General features: G+C 39.3%; 1 protein-coding gene across 1 annotated transcript in view; it reads left to right on the top strand.

Moving 5' to 3' along the window:
- Positions 1 to 23,443, top strand: part of atp9b (ATPase phospholipid transporting 9B) — a 49,865-nt gene extending 26,422 nt beyond the window's left edge. The window contains exons 12-29 of the mRNA XM_042506389.1: positions 1,858 to 2,018; positions 2,320 to 2,462; positions 4,936 to 5,048; positions 7,308 to 7,559; positions 12,300 to 12,461; positions 12,809 to 12,901; positions 14,443 to 14,526; positions 15,996 to 16,166; positions 16,411 to 16,509; positions 16,622 to 16,711; positions 17,054 to 17,198; positions 17,701 to 17,765; positions 18,499 to 18,654; positions 18,934 to 18,998; positions 19,322 to 19,430; positions 20,295 to 20,352; positions 21,266 to 21,469; positions 22,821 to 23,443. Coding sequence (XP_042362323.1) covers positions 1,858 to 2,018; positions 2,320 to 2,462; positions 4,936 to 5,048; positions 7,308 to 7,559; positions 12,300 to 12,461; positions 12,809 to 12,901; positions 14,443 to 14,526; positions 15,996 to 16,166; positions 16,411 to 16,509; positions 16,622 to 16,711; positions 17,054 to 17,198; positions 17,701 to 17,765; positions 18,499 to 18,654; positions 18,934 to 18,998; positions 19,322 to 19,430; positions 20,295 to 20,352; positions 21,266 to 21,469; positions 22,821 to 22,957 — 2,307 coding nt within the window. The 3' untranslated portion in view covers positions 22,958 to 23,443. The remainder of the gene's footprint in view (positions 1 to 1,857; positions 2,019 to 2,319; positions 2,463 to 4,935; positions 5,049 to 7,307; positions 7,560 to 12,299; positions 12,462 to 12,808; positions 12,902 to 14,442; positions 14,527 to 15,995; positions 16,167 to 16,410; positions 16,510 to 16,621; positions 16,712 to 17,053; positions 17,199 to 17,700; positions 17,766 to 18,498; positions 18,655 to 18,933; positions 18,999 to 19,321; positions 19,431 to 20,294; positions 20,353 to 21,265; positions 21,470 to 22,820) is intronic.
- The last annotated feature ends 202 nt before the right edge of the window (positions 23,444 to 23,645 follow it).

Genomic DNA, 23,645 nt, shown 5'->3' with positions numbered 1-23,645 from the left:
TCTGTCTGAGAAAAGAGGCAGAACAATGTCATTTGACAAGAGGCTCCTCTTCAATAAAGATTGTTCTATTTGAAGTACATATCCAAGTCGCAATACTCTCTACGTGTCTCTCAAACTAAACTTAAACTTGTTTACTGGGATCTCAAGAATCAATTTGAGTTCATTTTCTTGACTTCCTTAATCACAAGCACCAAATAATACACTACTCGCTGACTGAAGTGCTGATATTCTTTGGTTTTAACTCGATGAATATTCATGTCCCGGGGCTCCAATTCTTCATCAGATTTCACACACATGCTAAAATACAAGCCACACAGGCAGATCGAATCATTCCTTTCACTTTTAATGGCTTGGAGATGAATGGAGTAAAATATGCACTTTTTTATTCATTGATAGCATCTTTAGGTTGAGGTAATTGAGTCCTTTTTCCCCCCTTGACTGAATGAATAATGACTTCATCTGATCCCCAGCAAGGCTTGGAAAATTTAGACTGGCCATTGTTCAAGCAGAAGGGGATCCTTTGCTTTTCAGGCATGCACTGTGCTCTCTGTCTTAATTTTTCTTCATTTTAATCCACCCAAACCCCCTATTTTTCTCAATAGCTCAACCATGAACCATGTAGTGAGGCAGCGGGGTGGGGAGATACCCACCCGCCCGTTTCCCTTCCTCCGCACTCTGCTACTGGGAGTTTAACAGCAACTGATAAATCAGTCACACTGGTCTCCCAGCTCTCCCAGTCCTCAGGGGAATGGGCATGGTGGGGGTTTAGTCAGTGGAGGAATTTTGCTGCTTTTTATATGTGCTTGCCCCCTCCCCTCCTTTTCAGAGCAGTTCCTTTTATTTGAGGGAGGAGAGATGTTATGTTCTGCTGTTTTTGTAAGCGTGGTGCGTCAGAAGAAAGCCCTCTGTGTACAGGGCTTTGCTGTGAGCGCTGCCAGAAAGGGGAAGGGCACTTCTTTATTTGACATCTTTTTCCCACATGCTCCATTGGCTGGGAGATACACTCGAAAAATAAAAGACAACTCTGACCCCTTTTTTTGTTGTTTTTTTTCCCTGCAAAAAGCCATCTCAATATGGGAACTTTATCTATTTTTGAGGCCTTTTGACCTTCAGTTGCATTCAAGGATAATACTTTAGCGTGACAATAACGCAGCTTGTAGTTCACCACATAATAGTGCCACCAATAAACTTATTTATGTCGTACACATGGTTTGCATGATAAAAGCCTACAGCTAAGAATGTCGCTTTGTTTTTTTCTCCCAGTGTAGCATATTGTAAGGTTTTTGGAGCCGATGGGAAAGTCCAAATAGTCCTCTGTAGTATAAGCTGTCAGAAAAGGAATAAGATGACAAACAAGATTATTTTTATATTATTTTAATTCCATGATCTAACGAGTGATGGGCGGTCCAGTTTCTTTTCACAGTTTCGGCTTTTACCTGTCACCTCACAACAAGTACAACAACCAGTTTAATTGTGTCAATCTCTGTCTTGCAACACGTTGAACTACAGTGGTTTAGAGCCCAAGAGTGTATCAATGTGTATCTTGGAGAAAAAAAAGACAAAATGCAGGTGAAGTCAAACATTATCCTCTCGTTTTGTTTTTTTCTTCCTCCAACTCACACACCATAGTAGTCTGCGTGAGCAGTGCCCTACAGTAACAACGAGTGTGAAAAATCAGGGTCTCGTGAGCATTCAAATATTTGACAATTGTACAAAGCTAACATTAAAAAGAGTCGTTCATACAGATTTGTTTGTTCATTTTTGCCCGACTCTAGATGTAACCTGTGTAGAGAAAATGCGTAGGACTGTGATGTTGTGATATCTGCTGCTCTGACCTCTGATATCTTGTGTTCGTAGGTTGGCTTACTGGACTTAGAGCTGAACCGCCTCACGAAGGCCCTGTTTCTGGCCCAGGTGGTCCTGTCTGTTGTCATGGTAGCGCTGCAGGGGTTTGTGGGTCCTTGGTTCCGCAACCTTTTCCGATTCGTCGTGCTTTTCTCTTACATCATCCCCATCAGGTACTTTGTGATTCTCTTCATTCTTTGAATTGTTTGTTATTTGTAACCACAGACAAATAAAAATGTCTCTACAGTGATATGATTTTTTCCTAAGCAGAACATTTGGTCTCAAAATGGAAAAAATAAACACATAAATGAAATAAAAAAATCACCCATCCCTGCTTTGAAACCCAAGCTCCCCTTCTGCTTCTTTCTCCAGAAGACATTTTTCAGAACATACCAGATCTTTTAATTCAGTTTTTGTTGCTGTTGTTTTATTATTTGCTCTGTGATGATTACAGCTTGTTTTTCCCATGTGTAGTTTGCGTGTAAACCTGGACATGGGTAAGTCAGCTTACGGCTGGATGATCATGAAAGACGAAAACATCCCCGGCACTGTTGTGAGAACCAGCACCATCCCGGAGGAACTGGGCCGGCTGGTCTATCTGCTGACAGACAAGACAGGTGAGTGTCCAAACATACTGAAGGTTACATTTACAGTAGATGTTTGGTACTTCAGTTAAAGCAAAATTAGGAGTCACTTTAAGTTGGCAACTGGTTTGCCAGAAAGTATATGCTGTGCACATTCTGATAGCAGAATGACTGTTAGCATCACCATGAAAGATCTGTCTTTGGTTGACAAAGTTGTTTAACATAGTATTTTCATTTCATTTCATTTTCATTTCACTTCCTTTGTGCAATGGGAGCTCCAAAGAGCTATAATATAAAAAGAGCAACAACATAAAAACAAAACAAACATCAAATCACCAAAACTAACATCTGAGAATCAGTTGTTCATCATTGCCAGATAAAAAGACCTAATTTATTGATCCGTCATTAGTTCACACTGACATGAAGCCACTTAATTGCAATAAAGTGCAATAAAAATCTTAAAATCTAATCTTATCTAAGTCGATGAAAACAAAGTGTGTTCACTCGGACCCAAATATTCCAATAATAATCAGAATAATGGCTAATTCGGAATAAAAATGTCTCATGTAACCATCTCAGTGGGAAAGAGACTGGCCCGATTGGGTTGAGAGTGGTGGTGTAAGCCTTTTATAATCTGTTAAGTCGGATAATATTAGCATCTAATAAACATGTAAAGGCTTTATCTGATCCCTTCTCTCTGCTTGGAATAAATATATTCTTTCTGTGATTGTCTCCATTAGGTGAAGTAGCTGGTGCATACGCTGCACACGACAAAGCGCAACAGCTGTTTCTAAACGCGAGTCATTAATTCATTTAAAATAAATTTAGCGTTGTAATAGTGTGATGTTTGTAAATAAGTGCGATTTGATTTTGAAAAAGTAGTCTTAGGGGACATTGTTTCTACAGGCTGAATTGTGGAGTCACTGGACATAACAATCATCTGTTGCTACCAGCAGCAGAAGCCTGCATTTGAGATGTTTCAAGGACATCGGTAAATCTAGTCTACTGATAGTCTGCATATGAGGTATTTAAAGAACATCTGTAATTTGTAGCTAAAAAACTAACCTGGATTACTCTTACGTTACTTACTATTAACAGACAGAACACCGTCTTCTCTTCCATATTTTATGTATTGAATTAATAAAATTTTCTCTGTAACGTATGTGTAAACAGTTTTTTGTAATCTCTGATCAGAATGATTTCAGTCAGACTGAAGAAATATTGACCATGTAATCACAGCTAATGTAAGTTAAAGAAAAGAGCTAAGGTAAAAGTTTCAACAAATCTTCTGAATTTCTGTTGAGCCTCCTTCAGCTTCTCTCATGTCACGATCACAGCCCGATTCTCTAAAAACAAATAGCTGCTCTTTACTAATGCTCGACGGTGTGCCAGAGTGATAAACTCCTGCTGTGGCCCTAACATGCTTCTTTGTCTTACGCCGCTGATCTAGGTAGGAATAGATTAGCCGTAGAGCCTATTTATCCAGGTTGATAGTTAAAGCACATGGAAAGAAGAACAAACAATCAATCCAACAGAATTGGTTAACCCCGTGGCTCTAATGTTTTTGGAAGTTAGATGCCCTCTAATCAGCTTTATGCTCTATCGGCACACATTCTGGCAACCAGCATCCATTAAACAAGGCCATTGCCCTCGTTTTTAAACTTTTCCTTTTTTCCTTGTAGTGTCTGAACGTTCACTCAGTCTTTTTGTATGCAATGTTGTGTCTTGTCTGTTAGTCAGAGAGGACATGCAGTCCATATTGGTAATGAGATTAGGTCAATGAGAAGGCAGTCACACCACCCTGCAGGTCCCATGATGCATTGGAGGCAGTCTTCTGGGGACAAATGCTGTGTTGTGTGTGTGTGTGTGTTTTTGTGTGTTTGTGTGTGTGTTTGTGTGAGAGCTTCCAGAGAAGTTGAGTATCATTGATTGTATTTTATTTTTGCTATGATGGCAAGGTGGTGTGATTAGGACAACTCTGATTTATTTCTAACTCTAACCATTTTAAACAGCGGACATCTTTTTCCACAAGCTTTGTGTTTACAGAAAAGAAGATAATACAGTAATGTATTTTTTTTAATTTAATTGTCTAATGTTACGAAAGAGTTTAAAAGCAAATAAATTGCAGCACACACATGCCAACCAAGGCATCAGTTAATGTGAAAACAATATCAACTACTTATAATTTGTTCATCTGAGAATGCTGCTAAGTTGATTTTCCAGCTGTAAAATGTCCTGCTTAGTACCTGTCTCAGTCTCAATTCTTTAAAAAAAACAGTGTATATGTTAAAAGAAAAAAAAAGTGCTTTTGTGACAAACACTGATATCAGTATCAGCCTCAAATATCCAGTGTTAATCCTGCTATATTTTTAATGCTTCTGCTGTTAAGCTCTGACGACAACAGAAAATATGTGAAAACCAGTAATTGAGGACTAGTGTACAGGTGATATAATTTCTTTCTAATCTGTTGGTTTGTAACTGTCTATATTGGACTTCTGCACTGCAGGCACTCTGACACAAAACGAAATGGTCTTCAAGCGACTGCACCTGGGAACAGTATCCTATGGCACTGACACCATGGATGAGATACAGAGCCACATAATCCAGTCATATGCACAGGTGAGCTTTATACCTGTCCAATATGGCAATATATTTCTGTATCATTCATCTGCTGATTATCATTTTCTTTTTCTCTTTTGGATTTTTCTGTTAAAATTCTGACCATAGGACACAATTACCAACCAGAAACTTGTAGTGTAGAGTTTTAAAGATATATGATAATGATTTAAATCTACATGACTGGACAAAACCAAAAGAAAGCAAAACTTGTTACTTACAATGCTGAAGTGTGTTTCCACTAAGGGAGAGGACACATTGAAATACAAATATGTTTTTCCTGCTTATTCCCGCCTCTCCCTATAGATCAGTTTAATCAATTTTTATATTTAGCTAAGGATGAGTTTTCCAGGAAATAAGCCCATATTGTTCATTCATCACTCAGTGTCCCTGAGCGACTCCAGATACTGTAAGCAAGTGTTTTCCTCACTGGGTGGCTCAGATCTGGCTGCAGTCTTGACAGAATGATATTGTTCATTCTCAGCCAGCTCCAAACAGCTGGTCGACTCTGAAACCATCTGCCCCACACCCTTATGTGCAATCTCAGCTAATGAAAAATGACTAGTCTTTTTAGAGCCGCGCAGCTGAAGCAGTGCAGAGCAGTGATGTCTCAGTTCAGCTGATTTTTACTGTTTCTTTACTGTCACAGTGACACAATAACAGGACATTTTTATTGTTTTTAACATTTTTTTCTTTTCTAACATTATTTCCTTCCAGATAAGGAAAGCATTGTTGATTGTCTCTTTATTATCTCAAAAAAGTGAAAATTACCAATCATATTTTAAATTTACTGGCTCATATAACAAAGAAAACCAGCAACTGTGCAAATGTAAGAAGCAGGAATCAGAGGATATCAGGCTTTTTCAAAAAATTGTGGAAACAAGGAATTGATAGTTGTAGATTCATTATTTGTGATTCAACTAATAATATTTTTTTAAAGCTCTAATCCGTCGACTCTCTAGGATACATTAGAGTTGGCATAAGAATGAATTGCAACTTTAGTGATAATGATCCAGTCAAACAGCAACAGCAGCCCTCTGCGCTGGCGTCAGCAGTGGCCAGAGGCATTGTGTTTTCAGGTTTTCTGTCCATCCTAATATTGTGAATGTGATATCTCAAAAACACCTTTTGGGAATTACTTTACATTTGGCATAAATGTTCACTCAATAATAATCAACTGATTAGAATTTGGTGGTCAAAAGACAAGGTCACTGTGTCCGTGTCATTGTTGTGAACGCAATATCTTTTTATAATTCAACACGTGTTTATAGAGTTGTTGGACTGGTTGAGTAAATATTAGGCTATCTCACCCAGCATATCATGAGTCACGCTTGATTTACAGAGATCTTATGTCCAATAATTCAGCTCTGCATTCAGTAACATCATTTACATGTAGCTCAGACGCTTAACTTACCCGACAACACGACCTAATGATCTCTCCATTGATCTGTCAGTCTCTCTTGATGAAGGTTGTCATCTTGCGTCCTTACTGTACTCCCCATCGCCCCTCCTCCCCTGCCTGGCAGGACTGAAGGTTAATAATAAGCCAAAATCAAATGCTTCAGTAGAGCATGTCGCCCCCGTCAAACGCAGCTGGCACGGTGGGCCATCTGCCTGCTCGCTGTAGTCACCACCCAGTTAAACTGATGGCTGATGTCAAAACAGCAGAACACATAAAAGGTCGTCAAATCAGATATGACACGATAAAGACGGTGATACACCACTTCCTCTCGCTGTGTCGTTTAGCTTGAAACGGGCTGTCAGAGTGAATTGGCTGTGAGCGTTGGATTAGATCTAGCTGCCATGTGCAGGGATCCTGCAGTTGGGAAATAAATGCATAGTGGTATCATTTGAAGTACAACTCATTGGTCTAAAAAAAGGTAGTTTTTTCATCAAACGTATGTTGGTAGTCGTATTTAGTCATTAGGCTGTTTATTTCATAAAGTCTGGTTTATAGTAGTTTCTCTAGATAGCTTTTGTCACAATAAAAATAATTAACCAACAATTAAATGTAATTTGTTGTAAATTTTATAACATAAGCCTCATATCCTGGTGATGATAGCGTGCTAAAAGCATCACTCCAAAAATAAGTGTATAAAAAATATCACCCTTTATGTCTATTTGGGCAATCTGAGGTCAACTACATTGCTACTATTCAGCTTATACATGTGTTATAAACAGATGTGACTGAAACAGCATGATTTCTTTAAGTCACAGGTCATTAATTGACCCCATGTTTTAAATTATTTATTGTGATGTCAGGTGACCTCCCAGCCATCCAACGGCAGCACCAGTGGCTCCACGCCATCAAGGAAGACCCAGACGTCAGGCCCGAAAGTCCGAAAGAGCGTCAGCAGTCGCATCCACGAGGCTGTGAAGGCCATCGCCTTGTGCCACAATGTCACGCCCGTCTATGAGTCACACGCCATCGTGAATGGAGAGACGGAGTCTGCTGAAGCCGACCAGGACTTCAGTGATGACAACCGTACCTACCAGGCCTCCAGCCCTGATGAGGTAAAGATGACCTACAGTGAAAAGCTTTAGTGCCTCCAGCTTCAATGAGAAAAAGAAGTCAACAGAAAAATGGACTGGATTAGACATCAGAGGTTGTTCCTAAAGATTCAATTTTAGTTCTGTTTGCAACTTGAAATTAGCAGGTTGAATAGTTTCTAGTGTTTCACTGGGTTCTTGTCCTACACTTAACAAAACCTGATTTTTTATACCTCTGATAAGATATTTTCAGCAAAAACAAATTTTTGTGTGTATATATATAATGACAAATTTGGCATTTTACGTGATCTTTAACACATTTGAAAATTTGGATGTAATTAGCACAAACTGGTCTTTTAGATTTAATAATTTTTTCTAACCGAGGTTTTTGTACCTACATGCTGGTAACAGCTGTGGCTGGAGGCAGTATGATTTCGTGTTGTCCGTCTGTCCATCACTGGTGGACACTATATCTTAGAAATGCCTGGAGGGAATTTCCTCAAATTTGGCAAAAACCTCACTTGGACTCAAGAGTGAACTGATTAGATTTTGGTCGTCAAAGGTCGCTGTGACCACACAAAACATGTTTTTGGCCATAACTCGAGATTTTTTACGCTAATTATGAGAAAATGTCACACAAAGATGTAATAGGATAAATCAGGAAGTGATTAGTGTTTAGAACAAAGCTGTCGAAGGTCACTGCGACATCATCATGTTTTACGCTTTTCTTCTTTTCTGTGCTGCCTGCTTTAAAATGTGCGTGTGGCACCCACCTTTTAGAATTTGTAGCTCCTTTGTAACAACATCCAGATTTGAAGCACTGTTTACTGTCATGGCTACATTTGAGTGTGGAAAGACATGAACATAAACTGCAACTTGACAGTTTGGCAGAGGCATATTCATATCTTTAATGCTATTTTTTATAATAAAAACATAAACCACCAGAACCCGTAATGTCACACCTTTCCAAGTTGTTGACAGTTGTTAAATGTTGACAAATAGTTTTGCTTTCAAAGGCCCCATTTACACTTGTCATTTTAAAGTGTCTCATATCTGGAATAAATCCAGCCACATTTGTCCTTCTGGTAATAACAAACAGAGAAGACTGTGAAGAGCAAACCCTTAATCCCGCTCCACAGTTCCCTCTCTGTCTTTATGTTTTATTGGTGATACTAAATAACCCTTGTTTGTCATAATAGTCATTTCATGAGCAGAAAGTCAGAGGTCATGAACTCCTCATAGAGGTTAAGCTATTTAATCGTCTGTATTTGCTCCCTGAGAATTTACTGCTCCAGCTGAAGGAAGAATGCAGCACAAAAAAACGATCCCCAAAGGCATCCATACAGCTTCCTTTTCTCTGGATGTTTCTGTGCGTAACCCAAGAGTTTGAGCTTTTATGGCTGAAGGTGCTACTAAGCCTTTTATATATAGCTCTTTCTAATCATACTAAAGAATTTATCAATAGAGGAAGTGAGTGCTGATGATAATTGAATACTGGAAAGACAGGGAAAGATTTTTATTTAAAGAGATGTTTAATGCTTATTGAAGGGTAGTTAATCTTCCCATACACACACATTTCAACACTGTTGGCATGTTTATCACCCATGACATGTGAGGCTTCGTGATTCCTTTGTGAGACTTGCATACTTTGCATTGAACTCCCAGTCTGGAAGTCTAGTAATCAAAATGAAGATAAAAAGGTGGCGAAAGATAAATCTCAGTTTTCCATTTTGCCTGTCTGCCCCCCCCCCCAGTTGATGTATATATTTATTTATATGCCTGCCCACTCTGCTCTATCTCCCCTCTCTCCATTGTCTCACCCTGCTTGGATTGATCAATATTTAATTTTCTCCCAGAGACGATGAGAGGTGGAGGTCTGTGATTGTTGGTGGAGCTCTCCCTTCCCCTTCTACTATATTCTTTGTTCTTTCTCTGTCCTTTTATTTCCACCCCGCTCTCCCTCCTCGTCTCCTCACTCTCATTGACTGCAGCAGCAGATCTTGGCCGCCGCTCCTCTGTTAGTGATAGTTTGTTTGGCCCCGGCTCTCTGCTCAGCCTCTCTAATGTAATGAGCCATCATTAAGGAGATGAAGTGGGCCGGCCGCTGAGGTCAGAATACAGGTCATCTGACCCGCTGGTCAACTGTGCTATGAACAGAGTCCTCCTGTGACCTTTGACCCTTGAAATATCGGACAAGCGCATTTGACTATAGCCCTTTAATGACTGCCATGTCCAGGTAGTGGGTGCTTTATCATTCCCAATCGGATGTAACTGGCTGTTTCAGTGAGTGTACGAGGCACATGCACCACAAGGGAGGAAGTCAGTATTTTAATATGCAAAAACAAAAGAGAAAAGCATAATTCCTGTTGGCCAGGCAGTTACTTTCAAAAGTGGTTGCCAGGCTAGCAGCCAGACATCAATAATGATCAGTACCATCTTTTAATTATTTTTATGTAAAGGTTCTGAATTTGAAGTTGAAAAAAGGATAGTTATATGCACATAGCGTAGGTGCAAGGCTATCAAAAAACAACTTTTATGAATGAAAAAAATTTAGCCTGCACAATTAATACATGCAACAATCCACACAAGTTCTGAATAAGTCATTCAAAGCATCAACATAGCAAGCAACCACTTTTTGCTATGTAAAGATTTAGTGGAATAATGGTGTGCAGAGCAGAGAAAGATGTCACATGAAGCCCCCAGGAAGTGCTCCAGGGTCTGATGTAAATTTTACATAGTGGTCAAAAATGGAATAACACTGCCCAGGTCAGCTACTGGCCCGTAAAGATGTTTCCCTGTTGACCTATATCGTGAAAGAGACGTCTGTAAATCAGTAAATAATTTTTTGTGAAAAAAAGGGGGAAATAACTCATTTCACAATCTAGATTTAAGTCTAAAAGAGCCGCATGATTACACTTTAGATCAAGCTAGCCAAACGCTAAACCAGATGTCAGTCGCTCTGCCGGCGGAAGTTACCTGCTCAGGCACACTCGGTCGCTGTAAGTCTCGGGACATCCATCAATGCATATACACATAAAAAAAGTATACATAAACACTTAGATACAGGGATGAAGAATTTAGATTCTTTGTTATAAGGAAAAAAGTGTAAAAAGGCACAAAGAGACTGCACAAAGTGGTTGATGCATATCCAGATATGTTACTCTTGAGCCCTAAACTTCATCCAAAAGAACTAGTACATAGAGATGTGATATTTGAAATACGTAGTACTACCTCTTCCGAAATCCCTAAAACTGTTAAATTGTCCCTAAATTAATTCAGTTCTTGAGTGCACCTTTTGTTTTACCAGTGACACACAACTGTTAAGGGCCTGTGATGGTCATGACATGTTTGAACTGCTGGTACTTTTAAAGGCAGTGCTTCCATTGTAATTTACATGATCACTACAACATTGTGAACACAGTTGAAATGATTGATCAGGTTGATAAAACCAGTCTGCCATTGTCATAAAGAAGTCTTTTCTGTTACTGTCGTAGCACATGATTCACATGCAGTTTGTATCAAAGTCAACAAAGCTTTAAATAGTCTCTCTAGAGCTGATAAAGTAGATTGAAGAGCTCAGTTTAGGACCCTCAGCACATGGTGTATGTGTCCATTTATGTGTGTGTGTGTAGCTACATACACACACACACACACCAGGATAATGACACACAGATGTGTGTTAAGTAAATATAGGCAGCTCCTTTTTACGGAGCTCAAAGGGGGAGCAGGAGAAATGATGGGGTATTAACAGGAAGTTCCAATTTGTAGGTCAGAGTATAATAACAACCTTTGAGTGAGCAAATTGAAAATGAACCCATTGAGAATTGAGTCGTGTGCAGCTGAACGCTCACTCGGGGGCCGCAGTTCCTGCTGAGGAGAAAAAGAGGAAAGAGAAACAGAAAAACACTTATCTGGAGCTGAATGAGAAGAGCTCAACAGCTCTGGAGATACCGTAACTCTCTCATGCCTTGTCTCTCAACCGCAAGTGAAATGAGACTCGGTCAGCTTTATGGATAACAGTTGTGTAGGATTTTCGTTTCTATATGAGGTCATTTCCTTGTTTCATATTTGGCAAAAAGTGATTATCCTAAAATCTAAAAAGACATTAAATATTCACTTATTTTTCATGGATGTATTTTCCAAATTCCTCCCACATTTCTTGCTTATTCATTTCACAGTATTTAGTGATAAAGTAAATGCCAGAATACTGTGCAGCTATGGGTTAAATGCATTATACCTCCATCCTACAGCCGTGTGTTTTACGAGTCAGACCTTTTAAGTTTTACTGGGATCTTAAAGAAATACTTAACCACAACATAGTCATTTGTATATCAATTAATCACCTTGAATTATGTTTACTTGGTGAAGAAACCATTGTTTTTCTCGCATGACTCCATGGGGAGTGAAGAATATAAAAATGGAGGAAAAAAAGTAATGAATTAAAGTCATAGTGCTAATAATAATAATAATAATAATAATAATTTATAATAATAAAATATAATATAATAATAATAGCTTGGATTTATATTCATCAAAAAAAAATCAACATAGCACGGGGTGAATGACCGATTTAGAGATGGAGATTTTGGGGGGGCGGAGTACTCCTTTAATGTAAACGTTCCTCATCAATCCCATCACTGTAGAACTGGCAAAATTCATCACCCTGCTATGTTTTACTAAAGTGAGAGCACAAATGTAAATGTGCGCGGGTTGAAATGTCAATTTGTATGGTCTTAGCAGTTTATTTTCATATGTTTTCCTCAGGTGGAGCTGGTGCGGTGGACGGAGAGCGTCGGCCTGACCCTGGTGAACAGAGACCTGAACTCCCTGCAGCTGAAGACTCCTTCTGGACAGATTCTCTCCTTCCACATCCTGCAGATCTTCCCCTTCACCTCCGAGAGCAAAAGGATGGGCATCATCGTCCGGGTGTGGAACATTTACATAACAATACGATGTGTTGACACTGCTTCCTGTGTGCTGTTTCTGTAACTGACTCTTGTTTTTGTGTCTATTTGTGTAAGTCTCCTTATTCATTAAATAGACAGAACTCACATTTTGTTCCGGTTTGAATTTGACTTCAAATGCCTCATAGAGCAGAGCTGTACGCTGTAGTTATTTTGGTGTCAAACCCTCCATCACCCTGATGATTTGTGCCCTCTTGCATCTTTGGAACAGCACAAAAAATGGCTGCTTAATTGGTGTACAGATGTATTGTTTTGCAGTTTCAATTGTACACAGAAAATTTACCAACTTTCATTTGTGCTTTGGTTCAGGAGGAGTCAACAGGAGACATCACTTTCTACATGAAGGGTGCTGATGTTGCTATGGCGAGCATCGTCCAGTATAACGACTGGTTGGAAGAAGAGGTAAAGGCTCTATCTGTAAAGCAAATTAATACTGATACAACTGTCAGTATGCATACTAAGGATGCTTTGATAACTAGTACTGATAATTTAATTTGTGCCGGTGTGAAAGCTGTCCATTGAACCCTGCTGCAGACCAAACAACTAAACCGAGACCGCCTGAAAAGCTGAGTCTTAGTTCGCCTCAAAGCAGACTTTGGTGTTGTTTGCTCATGATTTTAAAAGAAAAGGAATCAACCACAGGATTTTAAGTTTAAGGTGTAGGTTTAAGTATTTTCTTTAACTGACGGGTCAAAAGCTGCTGTGCTTGTATCCAACTCTGTGCACTTAATAAGCCCCAAATCATTATTGTACAGGATGCCTCCTATTCGTTTTATTTCTGCCTATTAGTTGTTACTCATAACATGCAGTTGATTTGCAGTCTTATAAAACTTATAATACTTTGTGACCTCTTTGTGGGACCAAAGTGCACAGATAAGCACATCAAGTGCTGGTTTGTTTGTAAAATGTAAATGTGAACAGGGCCCTAACCAGAACTGAATGCAACAGTTTTATGTTGTTATGTCTTTCTTTTTCCCTAGTCGGGACCAAATGAACCGAACTATAAATCCAAAAGTACACTAAAAAACACTTCGCTATTGATGTCCACTATTCTCCCACAGCACAATGCACAAAAACACTTGGAGCTTCTGCAGTGTTACAAACAAACAAAAAAAATAACCAAAACACCTCAGAAATGACAAACATTTAGCTTTCTCTTTGTCTTGTTTAGTTTGTCTTTTTTTCCAGACCAGAAATGTTAAATTGCTCAGTTATATTGAGCCACATTGGACACATATTGAAACTATTATAAAAATTGATGAGTATAAACAACATTTAAAGCTATACAGTGTCACACATGTTTCTTTCGTGCCTTACACATAATATTTTTTGCCCAGCACCCTCTCCTAATCAGGACATTCATGGAGACACCAACGGGCCATGTCTACACCAGTTTGGTGGTCGAAGGTCTTGTGTGCATATGTTCATAATTATATTGGCATTATTGAGTCATGTAGCACTGGGGGCAGCGTTTGATTTAATTAGTGACCTACATAAAGTTGAAGTAATTACAGTATGTCATATTCTTGAACAATGGTGCTAATGATGTCCTGTTGGCTGTAATATCCCGCTGTCAAATCAGCCGGCGCTGCGGTTACTCTGCTTGTCAATAACCAATCAACAGGACAGATTCGCCCCATTGGTGTTTCATATCAAAAATAAACCGCCGTCCATCCCTTTGTTTTACTGTGTCCTCTGGATTTCACCAGAGGCTATGTTATTCACTATTGATTTCTTTGGTGTTGGTAACAATATGCTGCTATTGATGGTACTGTACATGGTGTACTTATACAGCATCTGCTCTGATAGAGCAGATGATATGCTCTGTGTTTGAATCATATTCATCTTAGGGAAAAGACATAACTGAATATAGACAAACATTTTGTCACCAAAAACTTTTTGTATATCTCTGTTTACTAATGTCCTCCTCTTCTTCGTGTCAGTGTGGGAACATGGCCAGAGAAGGTTTGAGGACACTGGTGGTGGCCAAGAAGTCTCTGTCTGAGGAGCAGTATCAGGACTTTGAGGTATGGATGGACTCTACTGCACATGCTGTTTTATCCTGCTCATTCATACAATACAGTCCTGTACTTGACTGAATCTCATGTTTTCTTGAAATGAAACTAGAGCTGAGTGTTGCACTGTATTAACATAGAAATTTTAGACTTTTTCATCTTGGATTTTGGTTTTCTTAATATTGTAAACATAGTTTAGTGATTTCTTATCTTTTAAGGTTGAACAACTCTGTCCAGTATTCTCTCTTTGAGCCTGTTTACACCTGGTATTAAAACCTCTGGCAACCTAAATCACTCAAAACTTTCTTAATATGTAATTTAGGGTCTTACACGTGTACTAAAATGCCTAAAAAAATCTCAGACGTTAGTCTCAATCCAAATTTGAAAAATTTTTCATCTTAGTTTTTTCAAAGTTTCCTGAAGCCGCGTTGATTTGGGCGTGGTTATTCCTGATCCATATCACGTAATATGGATAAACCCATTAAAAACTCGAAGTCAGATGTCAGAGGATACTAAATTTAAATGCCAAATTGAATTCCCTAAAAGGTTCTTTCAATAGGTTGCGTTCGGAAACACTCACTCTGAGTGCTGGCGCACACTCTGGCACAAACTGGACCATTGCTAAACTCGGAGCGCTGTTGGAATGTACCGTTCGCTTATCCAGAGCACCGAACACTTGGAGTGTCAGTTTGACTCTGGGCAGCAGAGCACTGAACAGAGTGAACTTAACCGTCCATGAATTCATGGAGAAATAGAAACGCTCTGTTTCTTCCAACAACTCTCTCATTTTAGTGTTAAGATTTGATTTGCGAAGGCATTCAGAGTCAGAGTGCTGGAACTACAAGAGACAGTTGACAAAAATGGGATCCAGTGAGGTGTTAATCAAAACATGATCTGCCACACCCACACAGTCCTGAGAAATGCCATTATCCCCAAAATGAGCTGTGTTAAACTAGGTTTTCTAATAGTTACCAAGTTACCATTAACATTTAGGCAAGATTGTCCTTCTTCAGTTTTGATTATTGTAAAATTGGTCTTAAATGTCATTCCAAGTGGCAGTAAAAAGTCAAAAAAGTCAACGTGTCTTACAGGTCGTTTACAATTAAACTTAGCACTGTCCACTTGTGATCAAGTCAAGTCAGTTTTATTTGTAAAGCCCATAATCACAAAACCCAGCTTGCCTCAGAGGGCTTTCCAGCATACAACATCCCTCTGCCCTTAGACCCTCACATCATCTAAGGAAAAACTCCCCCAAAAAATCCTTTAAGGGAGATGGTATAAACCTCAGGAAGAGCGACTGAGGAGAGATCCCTCTTCCAGGACAGACAGATGTGCAATGACTATTAAATTTTAATTGATCAGATCACCTAAGATGTGTAAATACCATGTGACAAGTTTTTTAAAAGGTTTATTTCTCAGTCCTTTTACTCCATTATTTCCTCCTCATTTTGTCTCCGCTTTCCTTTTTCCTGTTTATGCAGAGTCGCTACAACCAGGCAAAGCTGAGCATCCATGATCGAGGCCTGAAGGTCGCAGCAGTGGTAGAGAGTCTTGAGAGGGAGATGGAGCTTCTGTGTCTGACCGGCGTCGAAGACCAACTACAAGCAGACGTCAGGCCGACGCTGGAGCTGCTCAGGAACGCTGGCATCAAGGTACACAAGCAAGTAAACTCTTCTACCAGGTTAACTCTGTAATCTGGTGGAGAGAAACATATACAAACCAATACACCTCAGCAGTGGTTCAGGGTTATCAGATACATAAAAAGGAGGAAAATACTAATCTTCTGTTGGAAATTTACTGTATTTATGCATCGATACAATTACTGTATTTAGTCAGTTGAATTGTACTCAGTTGTTGTGCATTCTTCAGTCCACTCTCATGTTGATCTCCGCTCAGATCTGGATGCTGACGGGGGACAAGCTTGAGACTGCTACATGCATCGCTAAAAGTTCCCACTTAGTTTCCAGAAACCAGGACATCCACGTCTTTAAGCCGGTATGCTGTTTTACTCTTCCCTCTTTCATTGATATAATCATAATGCGTCTTCGTAATAACGAAAAAGCCTAAATTTCCTCAAAGCTAATTGTATTGCGTGGCTCTCGAGCAGGTCTCGAGCAGAGGAGAGGCCCATCTGGAGCTCAACGCCTTCAGAAGGAAACATGACTGTGCTCTGGTCATCTCTGGAGACTCCTTAGAGGTACTAAGCGACATTTCATTGTGCAGCAGATGATGCTGAGGATGAAGCCAAAACAGGCGATGAGAGAATAAGAAGTGCTTCTCAGCCAAAAGTAATAACTTTGGAGTTCAACCAAGGCCTTGAGGATTTGAAAAGGAAAACAAATCACAAGAGCATATTAGTCATATTTTTAGGATGCAGAAAAATTGGAACTTTTGCTGAAAATTTGTAACAGCTAAGCAGGAAAAAACAGGTTTTAACTTATGTGGTCTGAAAGCCCATTAATGTTTTGAAAGGAATACATTTGGGGCTTTCAGGTTCTAATAACCTGTGTCTTGTATCCCCATCTATGTTGTGATGCAGATGTGCTTGCGGTACTACGAGCACGAGTTTGTAGAGCTTGCATGTCAGTGTCCGGCTGTGGTCTGCTGTCGCTGCTCCCCGACTCAGAAGGCCCAGATCGTCACGCTGCTCCAGCAGCACACAGCCAACAGAACGTGTGCCATAGGTGAGCGCTGACAAACAGTGTGGCAGCAGCATTATGAGGCTGGATGTTGGCACCAGTCCACAGACAGTCCGGGAAATTCTGTTGGGTAGAACAAGTCTGTGTGTATTCATCCAAGTTTTAGGGAAGGATTTTTTTGGAAAATGTGTACAACAATCCATTAACAAGATTAAATAAATAAGCAATCCACTGTATCATTTCATACTCTGATGATTGGGAGAACGTTGATTGGTTACTAGAAATGACTTGCCATATCCCAGTTCTGACTATTAAACTTAAAGGTGCTGACGATGCATTTGAGTCTGGAATGGATGTAAATTACTGAAACGCACACACACAAAAGCAGAAATGTTTTACTGTGTTTATCCACAAGATGGCAGTCACAGTTCACTAGGGGATGCACCAGCAATGTCTGCTATTTTTCTAACCTTTTTTCTAACCTCAAGCATACATTATAGAATAATGTGTTTTTTAATGGTTTGTTTTTTTTTTCATTTTGTGTCAGGTGATGGAGGAAATGATGTCAGTATGATCCAGGCTGCAGACTGTGGTATTGGAATTGAAGGAAAGGTAAAGGCCTCTATACACTACACAAACAGTTACCACAGAGCTTTTCATTGAGAGCTGATGGGTTTTCTTTGATTCGGCCCTGTAACTTAATTAAGTCAGATTTATCTGACAATCTTGGGTAAAGATGTTTAGCACTCAGTCCATTAACCCTTTGAAACCTGAGCAAATTGGCTTGATTTCTTTCAGAAACATGGGAAGAAGGCAATGAGCAACTCAAGGAGCAATGACCAAAAATTAGCAAAAAGAAATTGTAAAAAGTTAAAAAATCAAACAAAACAAAACAAAACAAAACAAAACAAAGGATCAACTGAAGGTTAGGGGGAAAAATCTGAGAAAAGCAAAAAATAATTAATTAAATCATTAAATCATTACATCAACAAATACACAGTAATACTTGAAGGTGTCTGAGCATAGCACAAAAAATAGATATCCAGCCAGGTTTCAAAGGGTTAAAGGACTACTTTATCCCCAGAGTGAACATTTTGATATTTACTTTTAAACTTTGTTTCTCACATGCCTCCACGGTGAACGGAGAATCCAGAAACTGAGGAAATTCTTGATGAATTGAGGTCATAGGAGTCTGTGTTAAAGAGTTACATGCAGCACTTTTAATTTGTAAAACTATGTCTTTCAGTGGTGATTTCATTTAACTGAAGGTCACACATTTTTCTAATCTGTTAAGAAATTCAGTGGCACACGAACCACATGATTCTTTATTCTTGTGTGTAAACAGGAAGGGAAGCAGGCGTCTCTGGCTGCAGACTTCTCCATCACTCAGTTTAAGCACATCGGTCGCCTGCTCATGGTTCACGGCAGGAACAGCTACAAGCGCTCTGCAGCATTGGGTCAGTTCGTCATGCACAGAGGCATGATCATCTCCACCATGCAGGTACTGAAATCATCATATCACTGACAGAATAGATTTTAGACATTACTTGTTTTGATAAATTTAAATAAAAATGAGTCACCTCATGTTTTTAATTACTTATTTATTTTATGACTGCATTTAGTTTGTCTTTTCAGAATCCTGTGCGTTGACTTAGTCCAGATGTCTGCTTAAAATTAATAGTCTTGTTTGAAAATTGGGGTGAAGCAAGACAGTTTTCCACAGGGTGGACCATAAAGTTCCTCAGCAAACTTTAATACAATGTTTTTTTTCTGTCCTCAGGCTGTCTTCTCCTCTGTATTTTACTTTGCCTCTGTGCCCTTGTACCAGGGTTTCCTCATGGTTGGGTATGTACTTTCCCTAGATGTCTTGTTGTGGAGAAAAAAAGACTTTTTGTTTTAATTTTGTGCACCTTGTCACAGATATACCCAGACCGTCCAAGCATAACTAACATCCTGGTTGTACTGACATTCTCTAAGTTGCCTGTTTGCATCATAATACTGTAATTTGCTTAAACACTACAGTCTTTGAAAAGGCAAGATATGACAAGTCTAACAACAACTAATATCACAACAGCTGCAAAACACAGATGTGTGCATATATTTGATAATGTAAGCATGTAATGTTGTTGTCCTTTCTGTCCGTCTAAACACTGCTTTGTTATGTGCAGGTATGCCACCATCTACACCATGTTCCCGGTGTTCTCCCTGGTTCTGGACCAAGATGTGAAGCCAGAGATGGCTCTGCTGTACCCCGAGCTCTATAAAGACCTCACCAAGGTACAGTGCCCCATTTGTTTTTTTTTGTTTTTTTTTTAAAAAGTGCTTGGTGAAATGAATTCACTCTATCTGCATTCTCTTCCCCTAACAAATTTATTTTATTTTTTTAAAAACCCTTTATCCACCATTTAGTTCATACATATAACCAAATACAAAGTCAACAAAGTAATGATAGATTTGATATTGGATAAAAGAAAGAAACAACAATGAACAGAAAGATACTTTAAAATAAAGAAAGCAAAAGCAAGAACAAAAGTCAATGAAAACAAACAAACAAATAGAGCGATTATTGCTTGGGTGTAATTACATTTCATGTAAGAGTTTGCAGGATTGGTTTGGTCTGGTGTTACTCATCCTTTCTGCTCGTGCCTACACAAATACACCTTTTCATAAAAAAAAACTTTTTCTCTCATCCTTTCCTGCTTCCCTTTTTTCCTTTCCTTCCCCTCATTTAAATTTCTATCTTTATTCTGGCATCAGTTCACTGGCATTGTGATAGAGAATCATTGAATATGTTTCATTGTTGTTTTTTTTTGCAGAGCTGATTGTTTTTCCAGTGATATCTGTTGTGTTAGGAGATAACCACTGTGGGATATTGACCTTTTTCCTTTTTTTTCCCCTTGTTTGGTGATAGTTAGGGCCACAAGGTATTTAATTTGAGCATTTGTTGAGTTTATCTAGATCACCAACTATGCATAGAGAGGGCGATAACAGAATGGCACAGCCAAGGAATTTGGATAGTGTGGTGGTTACTTGTTGCCAGAAATGCTGTATTGGTAAACAGGCCCCTACCAACTTTAAGCAGAACATGTCCTGTGAACGTACAGTATGTTGTACTCATAGATGTTTTTTTCTCTCTTTTAGGGGCGTTCATTATCTTTCAAAACTTTCCTCATCTGGGTTTTGATCAGTGTGTATCAAGGTAAGGTGCATGGACTCATTCTAACAAGCAATTTTAATATAGATATTATAAATATTACAGAACCATATACATATACATATATGACAGTATCTGTAAAGAATGACCAGTCTGGCACAGAGCAACTCTTCAACCACCATTTCATCATTCCAACTGTGTCTTAATACCAGGGTCCCCGGGCCCCTTCAAACTCTCGGACAGTCACTTTCTCAGTATCTTAGGTTTCCAACCGCCATCCGCTTTTACATGCAGGCTTTTGTCTGTCCAGTAAATCGATATTTCTGTAATCGCTAAGCCATGCAGCGTGTGAGAAAGATCCATGTTCCTGCTCGAGCATGACTTCCTGACAGCTCAAGGTTTTTAATTAAAGGCCGATACCAGGTCTGTGAAAGAAAAAAAAAGAAACATGAAGACGATATGAGAGGACGACAGCAGTGGGGGAAATATTAGGCACCAATGTCGCTTAATTTATTACAGAGTTTGACTCTCTGGAATGTGCTGTATGAAGACTGTATGAAAAAGCAATTATGTTATCAGTTATAGGCTATTAAGCTCAATTTGTGTTGTGTTATGATAAAATGAAGGGCTATCAAGATACAGCAGGCGCCCAAAGATGAGTGAGTGTCTGGACACTGGAAGATGTTAATCAGTTGGAGACACTGGGGCACATTTTAATCTCTTAAATAACGGTATTAAATCTGTCCTCTGCAGAAACATTAATCCTTAACTCAGTGTCTCAGTCAGCTGATTGTGGGGAAAAAAATTTAATCAAGAAAGAATGCATGAAGAAAAATTGTCCCGCAGGAAACCACACACAGACACAACCACTTTTCGTCTTCCAGGTTAAACTTTTTCAAACTCCTCAAACAACTAAATTTTTGTGCGGATGTCGATTTGTTTCCTTTGGCGCCACCAGGTGGCATCCTCATGTATGGTGCGCTGGTGCTGTTTGAGTCGGAGTTCGTGCACGTGGTCGCTATCTCCTTCACAGCGCTCATCCTGACCGAACTGCTGATGGTGGCGCTGACGATTCGCACTTGGCACTGGCTCATGGTGGTGGCTGAGTTCTTCAGCCTGGGCTGCTACCTCGCCTCGCTCGCCTTCCTCAATGAATACTTTGGTAGGTATCCTATTTTTTTCTCCTTTTGCCTTTGAAAACTACAGTAATTAAAAGAAAAGCTTTTTTTTAAGTTCCAGAATATATCTTTGAAATTAGTTAGTTAATTAGTAATAAATAGTTTAATGTGCTGAAGCTTAAAACTGTGCAAACTTAAAAGATTTAAAATTTTAAGATATACTATGCAGGAATTGTCAGCTACTGTTGTAAACAGTATCGGTGGTGTAAGTGAAACCCAGTCCCACATTCACTCTTGCTGTGTCTGCAAGTTTCACAGCTTCCTTTAGATGTCTGGTATCTGATCACTACCTTTAAATAAAGTCCCGACCTCCCCTGAGTGCTGTGCACGGAAGCATCCCAAATGTAGAAAAATAAGAAAAAAAATAAGAACATACAGGCAGATTAAATCAGAATAAAAAAACTAAAATATAGGTAGAAAGTGAATTTAATGGGAAAAAAAACAGAAACTATAAAATAAACACCCAAACTCATGCTCACACAGCTGTTTGGTCATACACGCTCAGTACCCACATATGTGTGTAGTCATGAAGTTACACAGGAAAAAAAGAGTATTGCTCATAATCGATGGTTACTGTTTCGATGTCTGTTTCAGATCTGTTTTTTACTTTTGTTGCACATTGCTTTGACTTTCTCCTAGTGAACCTTTAGTGCAGAAGAAGGATAACTTTACTTTTTGGTTTGTTAAGTCCAGTATTGAACTGGGCACTTCAAGGCGCCACGGTATTCTTCACTGCACCTGCTTTGTGTTGATTTTGATGCAACTCTGTCTGACACCCAAGTGCTGTGCAGTAGTTCAGCCCTCAGCTCTGTGCTTTTATTGCTCCCTTTCTCCCTCTCTGTTCACTGCTAACCTTTGTCCTGCACTCACTCTATTTCTGCTGCATTTCTTTTGCTTCTGTATGTTGGCAACAGGCATAGGCAGGGTGTCCTTTGGAGCTTTCCTTGGTAGGTGTGCAGCCTGTAAATTCATCTCCTCATCCCCCTCATGCACCTGTCTGCATTTGTTACGTCTCTGTGTTTCAGTGATGTTTTACTGTTATCTTTTTGCCTGATTTGATTTTTTGTTACATCATGTGCGCTGCAGGTGTTCGTCTTGTGTCATTCCACTGTTGGCTTTTCATTGTAGTGTTGTGACAAATGCACAAACTTGGACATGTGATTGGATTCAACACATCAAAACCAGCATCTGACGTTGACTTTCTAAGCCCGATCTAAACCATTTTTTTTCTTCAAGTGACTCTTTCATTACTTGAATGAAAACCCATTCACCCATTCAATCATAACACAATACATAGACGTGTATTTAAGCTGTTTTCCCTCTTTTTTCTCGCAGACTTGTCGTTCATCACGACCTGGCCTTTCCTGTGGAAGGTGCTCGCCATCACGCTGGTCAGCTGTCTTCCGCTCTACATAATCAAATACCTGAAACGCAAGTTTTCCCCACCGAGCTACTCCAAACTGTCCTCATGAGCCAAACTTGGATTACTTGTGTTTGTTTTGAAGTTTTTTCATGCTTCTCTGAGCTTTTCTATTTTCAGCACTTTTCTTTTTAACTCACTGACCCTCAGTGATGGACAGGTAAGAAACCACTGGAACAATCGAAAATGGATTATGTCACTGAGATTTGGGATTACTTGAAAAAACGGAGCACATAAAAACAAACTATAGAAGGACGGACTTAGTCACACAAAAGAAGGGCAAAATGGTGTAAATGACTGCACTTCGAACTTGACCTCGAAAGGGTCAGTCTGCCTTCTTTTGTTTTAAAGCATTTTCCAACAAATCAGCTTCAACTGTCATTTTATACAGATCTGATGCGTTTCTTTCGATGTTTAAAATTTTATATGTGGGATTTTTTTAAGTGTTATTTTTTATTCCATGTGTTAAATACAGTCGCTGGCCTGCGTCTTTGAACAGTGTTGAGTTGCTGTAAGGGATTTAAAAAAAAATCATTTATTTTAATGTTTTTGTATGTTACTGTAAATAAAGCCTTTACATGCAGCTTTGATCGCTGCTGCTGTACATGTAAAACCTCACCGCGTTTAAAGGGACAGTTCACCCCACGTATTTTCCACTTAGCTGTAGTGCTGTTTATCAGTCTAGCTTGTTTTGGTGTGAGCTGCTGAGTGTTGGCGATATCTGCCGTAGAAATGTCTGC

Source organism: Plectropomus leopardus, chromosome 18 (assembly GCF_008729295.1).
Source record: "Plectropomus leopardus isolate mb chromosome 18, YSFRI_Pleo_2.0, whole genome shotgun sequence".
Taxonomy (NCBI): Eukaryota; Metazoa; Chordata; class Actinopteri; order Perciformes; family Serranidae; genus Plectropomus; species Plectropomus leopardus.
This window is presented reverse-complemented; position numbering and strand designations above follow the sequence as displayed.